This window comes from Tupaia chinensis, unplaced genomic scaffold, assembly GCF_000334495.1.
Source record: "Tupaia chinensis unplaced genomic scaffold, TupChi_1.0 Scaffold148607_1, whole genome shotgun sequence".
NCBI classification, from domain to species: Eukaryota; Metazoa; Chordata; class Mammalia; order Scandentia; family Tupaiidae; genus Tupaia; species Tupaia belangeri.
In genome coordinates this window covers 2105526-2116495 of record NW_006208456.1, presented here as the reverse complement: position 1 = coordinate 2116495, position 10970 = coordinate 2105526, and the positions used below count along the sequence as shown (strand labels likewise).

The 10970-nt window shown below is 43.0% G+C and overlaps 1 protein-coding gene across 1 annotated transcript in view; it reads right to left on the bottom strand.

The window, feature by feature from the left end:
* Nucleotides 1-373: 373 nt before the first annotated feature.
* Nucleotides 374-10970, bottom strand: part of ZNF410 (zinc finger protein 410) — a gene marked incomplete in the record, with an annotated part of 40961 nt that continues 30364 nt past the window's right edge. The window contains 3 exon segments of the mRNA XM_027769092.1: nt 374-1158; nt 6726-6853; nt 8301-8441. Coding sequence (XP_027624893.1) covers nt 1120-1158; nt 6726-6853; nt 8301-8441 — 308 coding nt within the window.

The window sequence follows — 10970 nt, the reverse complement described above, 5'->3', positions numbered from 1 at the left end:
TTTCCTAAGACTCCTCAGTTCAGTTTTACCTGCATGGAATCTGAAGTGCCCCCCCCTTTAAATTTCCTAGACGTCACACATACTTGCCAGAGAGAGAAAAAAAACATAAGAGAGCACCCCTCAGAGGCATGCCACAATCCCTTCTCCTCTCTCCCTCCTTCCCTCCCTCCAGGATCTTGGGTACGTGTGCACACGCACCATTTTTCCACGCCCCTGGGTCTGTTACCAAACAGAGTAGCAACTCATGTGGACCCAGGCTCCTCAACCACCTGGCCATGTGCTGGCCCCATTGCCCTATCTTAAAGGGATTGAATTCTTTTCTTAAGCTTCTCTTCAGTAAAACAAATACTGTCCAAAATAAGAGGCAAAGAAATAACTGGGCTGTTTTGTTTATTTAAAGGGGTAACTGAAGCTCTGAATCATGTGATTTTTAACTTTAAAAACCAAAACAAACAAAAAAACCCTCAACATGCTACTGTATGTTCCATAAATGAAGAAGCAAAGTGACCAAGTAGAAGTGTACAGGGCACGAAGCACCTCAGCCTGCGCCAAGGGGAGATTCAAGTAATTTACTTTCTGCAGCCCAGTGGCGGAGAGTCTCTTACTCAGGTTGCTAAAGGGAGAATGTCCTGACGGAACTGGCATCACTCCCTTCTTCAAAGCAACAAGGCATCTTGAAAATTCAATTTCCTGGTGAAATTCTGTTGGTGGTGGCAGCACTTAGTTCATCCACATGAGATAGCTGAGTCTAGGATGAAAACTCTTCAAAGGAAAACCTCTCAACAGTCATAATGAGAAACTTCAACCAATACACAATCAATTTGCTTTTGTGAGAAATCCAGCTCAAAATTTTGCAGTGGGAAGAAAGAGGGGTACAGTTACCCAGCCCACCGTCACTGCTTTGTTCCTTGGTTCATTGTCTGGATTAGTTAGTAATTTGAAGAAGAGGAGCTCTCCTACATCCATCTTCGATGCCAGGGAAGACAACAGACAAAAGCAAGGTCCTGTCCTTCACAGATTCATTTTGGTTCCAGCAGATCATGAGCTGCAGCATCCTGTTCCCACTCTCTGAACTCTGGGGTCAGACAGAGCTGTTCTTCCAGAAGTCAGCAATCACACTCATGTCCGTCTTTCAGTTAAATCTCCTTGGTTTAGCAACTGTAAAACATTGAGGGCAAATCTAGAATATGTTACAGTTTAATTATAGGAAAAGAATGAACTGTAGGGATGAATCAAAATAGCCAGTTCCAAAGTAAAAGACATGCACAAACTTACAGATCTCACTCATATGCCTTAGGACACCACTCTGACCACTTCTTTTTTTTAAAAGAATTATTTTATCTAACTTTATTTATTTTAATTTGACCAGACAGGGACAGAGTATGAAAGAGAGAGAGAGACAGAGAGCGAGCAAGCAAGCTGCCAGGTCTGGGACTCAAACTGCGGTCGACCATGTGGGAGTCCAGCACCCTTAACCATCATGCCACATGCCAACCCCCTGACCACTTCTTAATGCTGACACTTTAACAATGGCAACAGGGAGCCAGCAGTTAGTGTAATGGCTATGTCGCTGGACTCCCACATAGTCGACCACGGTTCGTGTCCCAGACCCGGTGGCTTAAAACTCACACCGGGCGCGTGTGCGTGCGTGCCCAAGATCCCGAGAGGAGAATGGAGGAGAAGGGATTGCGGCGTGACCATCCCCCCTAGGGGGTGATTTCTCGCTTTCTGTCTCTATGTCTCTCTCTGTCTGTCTGGCGAGCGCACGCGCCCTACAGTGAAAATCTCTCTCAAAAAAAAACAAACAAACAAACAAAAAAAAACAAAAAAAAACAAAAAAAAACCAAAAACAAAAACAATGGCAACAAAATATCATAAGTCTATAAACTGAATTACTGTTTGTACAGTCAGTGATGGAGGGAACTGTGACAGGGAAATAAATGGTGGAAGCAGAAATCCTTAAAGTATGCCTTGAAGCATAGGATGAAGGTTCAAGTAGGCAAAAAGAACAGGAAAGGGAGCTCTTCCCTTTATCAGTTCTCTATAACTGCTGGAACCCATTCAAAATCTGAGATCTAGGGGTTCCTTGGGCTTAAAGAATACAGCTCATGTGACAAAGGGAAATAAGCCTGAGGGACTGCAGTCCTGAGGGACTCCTGCAGGGTGGGGGCTATCACTGACATCCTCTTCCTATGCTCAATGCTTCTGTTCAAACATTTGAACACAATAATCGAGAAAACTAGTCCCCATTTTATAAATGAGTTGGCTCAGTAGCAAAATTCAGAAAAATTGGGCTCATTTAAAAATCTAATCAGAGAGGGGGGCCAGCAGGTGGTGGTTAAGGGACCTGGACTCCCACATGGTTTGAATCCCAGACCTGGCAATTTGCTTTCTCACCTTCTCTCTCTCTCTAGCTCTGTCCCTCTCTGGTCAAATAAATACACACGTGTGTGTGTATAAAAATAAAGTGACATCTTTAAAATATAATCTGAGGAAGCAGCAGATGGCATAATGGTTATGTCACTGGACTTCCTCGTAGTCAACCATGGTTCTTAAAACTCACACCAGTCCCATGTACATGCATGCCCAAGATCCCGAGAGGAGAATGGAGGAGAAGGTACTGCAGCAGCATGGCCATCTCTCTCGGTCTCTCTGGCAGATGCATGCACCCTAGAGCAAAAATCTCTCTCTAAACAAAAAAATATATAATCAGAGAGCCAGCTGGTGGCATGGTGGTTAAGGCAGGTGGATCATGCGGCCAAATACGCGGTTTGAATTCCGGGCCTGATAGCTTGAAAAACACACCAGGGCAAGGGGGAGAGGGGTGGTGGCTCTATAGCCTAGTGGTTAAAGAGAGCTGGATCCTATATGGCTGACTAAGCGGTTTGAATCCCAGTCCGGTGACTTGAAAAATACACTGGGCATGTGTGTGCATTCCAAATCCTGAAAGGACAGAAATAATGAAGGGATTGCAGTGTGACCACATCCTATGGTGGGGGTGGCTTTTTCCCTCCCCCTCTCTCCCTGGTGAGAGCATACACCCTCTTTTAAAAAAAAATAATAGGAGGGGCCAACAGGTGGCATGGTTGTCAAGGGCACTGGACTCTCAGATGACTGATCACAGTTGGAGTCTCGGACCTGGCAGCTTGTTTTCTCACTTTCCCCCTCTCTTTGTCCCTCTAAGTCTCATTAAAAAATAAATTAATTAAATTAAATTAAAAAAAGGGGGGGGCAGCAGGTGATGTAGTAGTTTGAGTCCTGGACCCAGTGGCTTGAAAATCATGCCAGGCATGTATACATGCACGCCGAAAATCCCAGAGGAAAATGGAGAAGAGATTGCAGCGTGGCCACCCCTCCAATGGATGATTTATATATATATATACATAATCATAATAAGGGGTCAGCAGATGGTATAGTGGTTAAGGTATTGGACTCCCACATGGTTGCCTGGGTTTGAGTCCCAGACATGGTGGCTTGAAACTCAAGCTGAGTGCATGTGTGCCCCAAATCCTGAAAGGATAATGGAGAAGGGGCTGTGGCATGGCTATCTGCCCTAGGGGGGTGGTTTTTTTGCTTTCTGTCTGTGTCTCTCTGGTGAATGCACACTCCCTATAGCAAAAATCTCTCAAATAAATAAATAAATAAATAAATAAAAAAAATAGGGGCCGGCAGGTGGTGCAGTGGTTAAGGTGCTGGACTCCCGTACTGCTGATCATGGTTTCAGTACCAGACCTGGCAGCTTGCTTTCTCTTTCTCGCATTCTCTCTGGTCAACTTGAATAATAATAATAAATTAAATAAATAATTTTTAAAATTTTTCTCTCTCTGGTCAAATTAAAAAAATAAATAATGTGGGGCCAGCAGGTGGCATGGTGGCTAAGGGCGTTGGATTCCCACATGGCTGATTGCAGTTCGAGTCCCAGACCTGGCAGCTTGCTTTCTTGCTTTCCCTTTTTCTCTCTGTTTCTGTGTCTATCTGGTCAAATTAAAAAATAATAATAACAAGTAGAATTAAATAAATGATTAAAGAAAGTTAAATAAAATTTCATAAATATTAAAAAGAATAAGGATTATTTTTAAAAATTATTTATTTAACTTAATTTATGTGTTGTTATTCTCCAGTCTGACTACAGAGAGAGAGGAAAAAAGCAAGCTGCCAGGTCTGGGACTCGAACTACAGTCAGCCATGTGGTAGTCCAGTGCCTTTACATGTCTGCTACCTGCCGGCCCCAATAAAAGATTATTCTTTTATTTTTTCCTTTTTTTAGATTTGTAGTATAGGGTGCATGCACTTGCCAGAGATAGAAACAGAGAGACAGAAAGCAAGAAATCACATACACCCCCACGCAGAGGGGATGGCCACGTGGCACTCCCTTCTCCTCCATTCTTCTCTCGGGGTTTTGGGCATGCACGCTCAAAATGTGCCCAGTGTGAGTTTTAAGTCCCTGGGTCCAGAACTAGAACTGCAGTGAGAGCCCAGCAATGTTATATATTTTTTTCCTTTTTTAAAAAATTAAAGCCATTGGGGCCGGCAGGTGGTGTGATGGTTAAGGGTAATGGATTCCCACATCGCCGACCATGGTTCGAGTCATGGACCTGGTGGCTTGCTTTGTCCCTTTCTCTCTCTCTGGTCAAATTAAAAAATGATGATAAATGGAAATAAATAAATAGTTCTTAAAAGAATAAAACAGTCCTTGGGTCAGCAGGTGGTTAAGGCACTGGACACTCCCACTTGGCTGACCACAGTTTGAGACCTGGACCTAGTGGCTTGCTTTCTCACTCCCCCCCACCCTCTTCTGTGACTCTCTCTGGTCAAATTAAAATAAATGAAAGAATAAATAAAATTCTAAAATTCTTAAAAAAAAAAAGTCCTCTTTTTTTCCTAGTATGGTTATCTGTTTAAGGAATTGGGTTATTTGCCTTGAAGAATTTCCCATATTCTCATTTTTAGTTGATTGACTCCTTGTGCTATACCTGAGTTCCTAAACACTGGTGTTTTTACTTAAAGGTCTGATTAGATTCATCCTCACTCCCTGCCTCCACTTAGGCATGAATGATCTACAGCTGGTGTTCTTGCTTCTGGTACATTTCATCAGGAGGCACAGGGTAATCCATTGCTCTCTTCCTAGTAAACTGGACTGATTGGTGGCGTAAAAGTTTTGGCATCTGGGACCAGCAGTTGGCGTAATGACTGTGTCGCTGGACTCCCATGTAGTCAACCGCAGTTCGATTCCCGGACCTGGTGGCTTGAAACTCACGCCAGGCACATGTGTGTGTGTGCCCAAGATCCCAAGAAGAGAAGGGAGAAGAGGAGACTGCGGAGTGGCCATCCCCGGGGGGTGGGGGGTGATTTCTCACTTTCTGTCTCTGTCTTTCTGTCGAGCGCACATGCCCTACCTATAGCAAAAACCTCTAAAAAAAAAAAAAAAAAGATTCTAGAAACCCAATTGTTTTTCATTCTGTTTTCTGGGTCAGAACAAAGACATGTGTGAACATGCACCTAGCATGTGCTTAGAATTAACCTAAAATCGGGACCAGCAGTTGGCATAATGGCTATGTCTCTGAATTCCTACGTAGTCCACTGCAGTTTGAGTCCCGGATCTGGTGGCTTAAACTCACACCAGGCGTCTGTGTGTGTGTGCCCAATGGAGGAGAAGGGATTGTGGCGTGGCCATCCCCCCGGGAGGATGATTTCTCGCTTTCTATATCTCTTTCTGGCAAGCGTACGCATCCTATAGCAAAAACCTCTCTCTCAAAGAAAAGAAAAAAAGAATTAACCTAAAATCCCTGGGGCCAGCAGGTGGCATGATGGTTCAGGGCACTGGACTCGCAAGTGGCCAACCGTGGTTTAAGTCCCAGCTTGCTTTTCTCACTTTCTCTTTGTACCTCTCTGGTCAAATTAAAATAAGTAAGTTAAGTAAGTAAGTAAATAAATAAATAATTGTTAAAAAATATTAACCTAAAACCCCTCTTTGGTTTACATGCTGGTTCTCATTAAATAAGCAAGTGCACACATTCCTATAAGCCCAGTTGGTTCAGTGTAGTTTTTTACACATAACATCTTGGCAAAATAGGGGAACCAGCAGTTAGTATAATGGCTATGTTGCTGGACTCCCACGTAGTCGACCGTGGTTCGCGTCCCAGACCCAGTGGCTTAAAACTCACGCTGGGCGCGTGTGCATGCGTGCCCAAGATCCCGAGAGGAGAACGGAGGAGAAGGGATTGCAGCATGACCATCCCCCCTGGGGGGTGATTTCTCACTTTCTGTCTCTATGTCTCTCTCTCTCTGTCTGGCGAGTGCACATGCCCTATAGCAAAAACCTCTCCAAAAATAAACAAAATAAAAAACCAAGATCTTGGCAAAATAAATGTTAATTATTTTTAATGACTGTGTTACTATCTTTTTTTGCTCAGGTACCACATTTTTCAAGATACTATTTTCTTTATAAAATGAAAGCAACAAAGAACAGTAAGACCAGGTACCATTCATTCAGGACTGTGTACAAAGGACTTTAAAGCTGAGTCCTAGCCATGACAGACCAATCTCCGAATTCACAAGATTCTAACACTCAGGCTCCTTCCAAGCTAGACTCATGCTGAAGACATTCTAGTCAAATTCCCAGAAAATGAAAACTGAAGAATTTTCAAGATCCTTTGAACAAGATTCCCAGTCATTCTTTACATTAGTCACCACAGAAACAAAGTAAGGGCAAGAGACAATTTTACCTCCTGTGGGTTTACCGCAGTTAAGACAGAAACCTCGTATGACTGCCTCCCTGACTGCATGGTCACCAAGTGATGTGTCACATCAGGCACTGAAGAGAGGGGACGTGGGGATCCTTCAGCAAGCACCTCTGTGGACAACAAAAAAATGTTTTAAATGAAAAATGAATCCAAAGATTTACCTACCTATATCATCAAATCTCATTAAGAACTCTTAAAAACTACTATCTGAAAAACTAAACCCCCACGTTCCTATTTTTTTCAAGTTAATTTCCTGTCTGATTAATCATGATCAGTAAGTTGGTAAAGTATTACAAAAGGAGGAAGGGAAGAAAAGGCAGGAGTCCTTAGTACAGGAGTTGACCATTTTCCATTATACCAATTTAGAATAAGGCTCTTAGCACTGTATTTAAAACTGTGTGAAACAGAACAAAAGCCGTAAAGGCAGGAGGATCAGGGAACCAGAGGTGGGGCTTAACGCAGTCTTCAGTATATACTAAAAGCACAACACATGTAAGTCAAGAACTGAAGTTGAACCAGGCTTCAAAGCTCCTACCCAGTGTCCCTTCCTCCCTTGCACCTTTCTTCCTCAAGGCTGGAGTACTAGTTACATGCAATTTCTGTGCCTCATGCTTTGGTTATCCATTAGTATCATTCATGAAGCAGAGGAGGCTTACTGTGCAACACATTTTGGGCCTTAAAGGCTCCACATAAAAGTTAGACAAACACCATTACTTATAAACAAAACTGACTGGATTAGGTAACTAAAAAAGAGGATCTCGCAGTTATTAGAATATGTTCACAGGTGAGATCACCATGAAAATCTTTTGGAAACAGCTTTTAGATATACCACTTAGCCCTCAAACAAGTTTCTTCTAGGGGCTTTCTAGCTCCTACTGCTCTTTCAGAAAGTATATATAATTTCATATTTGCAAATATATACGTTCTTCTATTTACTAGATGTTGCTTCCCATATATGTAAAGTTTTGATTTCTCAATGGGATTTGAAGGTCCCTATCTTCTACTTTCGTCTTTCCCATGGTGCCAGACACACAGTAGGCACTGAATAAATGCATGCTGACCTCACCTGTTAAGTCTCTCAGAGAAGAGGGCCTGGCCTGTGTAACTCGGGTGAAATCTCTATATCACAGAGGAGCAACTGTTTCCTAGAGAGCCCTTTCTTTACTCCAGAAGAAATGGCTTTTGAAGGTCTGGAGAAATTGCTTTATATCTCCCTCTGTAAAACCTGGTTATGTTCTGTTTAAATGTTTTAAAAGTTAAGTTCTTCCATAACTGTAATAGGAAAGACAGAGATAGTTGGGCTAGGATGCTAGGATAGTTTTCTCTTTAAATAACTCTTCCCTTTACTGTTTTGTTATATCTTCTTCAATGAAAAATAATTTTTTATAGATTCATTTATCCATCCTAGAGAATAAGAACACAAATGCTACTCAATCATACTATAGCTACTTAAAAGAAATCAGAGTAACTAAAACCTCCATTTTGGTGCACCGCATTATTCCTAAACCCCTAGTTGTAGCCCATTTTCCCCAAATAAAGGAGAGATGGAAGTCTTACCATCATCAACTCCCAGGATAGAATTGGTATTTGGTAGGTTCAAGGACTCTCCACCAAGGCTGGGCTGGGAATTCATAGACACCAGGTTTTTACTGGGTACTGAAGCCTCTTCAAGCAAACTACTGCCCATTAGTGGCTCAGCTGCACAGAGAACAGGATGTGAGAGACATACAGCAGTCAAGGCTGTTCCTGGTCCTCAGTTCCCTTCACAGGGAAGCTGGTCTTCTCTTTCAGAGCTAGACGTTAACCCACACTTTGATGCCATCTCCTATTTCACTTACTCTTGGAAAACAAGAAAAAGCCTGGAAGAAAGGGTTGAGCCTTAGGGATAATTATTTTTGCTTATGATTAGCACTTGAATTAGAGTATGAAATGGGATGGCTGAAGCCTTAGGAGTATTTGGAAAGAAACTGATTAAGAAAAAGTGCAGGGGCCAGTAGTTGGCATAGCAGTTACATGATTGGACTCCTACATGGCTGACCATAGTTTGAGTCCCAGACCCAGGGGCTTGAAAATAAACAGAGTACATGTGTGTGCGTGTACAAGATCCTGGGAGGAGAATGCAGAAGGGACTGCAGCATGGCCATCCCCATGGGAGGTGATTTCTTACTTTCCCTCTCACTCTCTCTCTCCCTCTCTGGCCAGTGCACATGCTCTAAGGCAAAACCTATTTTTTTTTTAAAAAAAAAGAGAGAAAAGTACAGAAGGGTCAGCAGGTGGTGTAGCAGTTAAGGTGCTGGACTCTCATGTAGTTGACCACAGTTTGAGTCCCAGATCAGGGCTTGAAACTCATGCCAGGCACATGTATATGCCTGCCCAAAATCTCAAGAGAATAGCAGGGAAGGGATTGTAATGTAGCCATACTCCAAAGGGGTGATTTATCACTTAGTGTTTCTCTATCTCTCTGGCAAGCGCACATACTCTATAGCAAAGACTATCTCTCTAAAAAAAAAGGAAGAAAAAGTACAAAAAAGAATAAGAATAAAAAAGTTATCAGGCCAGCCAAGTGGCATGGAGGTTAAGGCAGCTGGATCCCACAAGGCCAACTGCTCAGTTTTACTCTCAGACCCAGCAGCTTGAAAAACACACCAGGTGCATGTGCTTGAGTACCCAAAATCCTAAGAGGAGACTGGAGAAGAAGTGACTGTGGCTTTCGCACACCCCCACGACTGACTCTCTCTTTCCCATGAGCACACATGCCCTATAGCAAAACTAAAAGACAGAAAGTAATAAATTTAAGGTAAGGCAAAAATTTTTAAATGTGGGGCCAGCAGGTGGTGTGATGGCTGGGCGCTGGACCCCCACATGCTTGACCACAGTTTGAGTCCCGGAGCTGGCAGCTTGCTTTCTCACTTTCCCTCTCTCTCTCTGATGAAGTTAAAAATAATAACAAATAAAATAATAACAAAAAAAAATTAAATTAAATAATTCCTTAAAAATTTTAAAAATGCTTAAACTATCGCACAGAAATTTTTTATTACAGTGCTACTCAAATGCTGGTTCATGGATCAGAACTAGTTACCATTAAAGTCACTAGGAAAACTTCCTTTGTTTCTTTTGGGAGAGGTTGTCGCTATAGGGCATGTGCGCTCGCCAGAGAGACAGAGAGAGATGGAGAGACAGAAAGCGAGAAATCACCCCCCGGGGGGATAGCCACGCCGCAATCCCTTCTACTCCATTCTCCTCTCGGGATCTTGGGCACACATGCACACAGAGTGAGTTTAAGCCACCAGGTCTGGGACTCAAACCACGGTTGACTACATGAGAGTTCAGCGACATAGCCATTACACTAACAGCTGGCACCGGAAAACTTTCTTTAACTAGAAAAATTTTTTTCTTTTGGAGAGATTTTTTCTATAGGGCACATGTGCTTATCAGAAAAACAGAGAGAAAGAAAGGCAGAAACGAGAACTCATCCCCCGGGGGGATGGCCACACCACAGTCCCTTCTCTGCCATTCTCTTCTCAGGATTGTGGGCACATATGCACATGTGCCCAGAGTGAGTTTAAACTGCTGGGTCCAGGATTTGAACCGCAGTTGACTAAATGGGAGTCTAGCAACATAGCCATTATGTCATCTGCTGGTCCTAGAAAACTTTTTTTTTTTTATTAAGAGAGATTTTTACTATAGGGTGTGTACATTTGTTGGAAAGACAGCAACAGAGAGAGAGAGAGTGAGAACTCACCTCTCGGGGGGCAGCAACAGAGAGAGAGAGAGTGAGAAATCACCTCTCGGGGGGATGGCCTCACCACAATCCCTTCTCCTCCAGTCTTCTCTTAGGATTTTGGGCACTCATGCACTTGCAGCCAACGTGGATTTCAAGCCACTAGATCTGGGACTCAAACCACAGTTGACTATGTGAGAGTCCAGCGACATAACTATTATGCCATCTGCTGGTCCCATTACTAGGAAACTTTTAAAACTATATATAGATTCTGGGATTTTATGCACAAATTACATAATTTAACAACTTATTTTTATTTAGTTTGCAGGAGAGGGACAAATGGTCAACAAGAAAATAGTATGTTTTAAAAGCTTACAGAAGATTCTACTTCTACTGTACAACTACATTTAGAAACCACCAGTCCTGAGCGCAGCCGCGCGCCGGGAACAGCCTGGCTGGTGCCCCTCCACTCCGGGGGGCGCGCCACACGGCTGGGGGGCTCACGC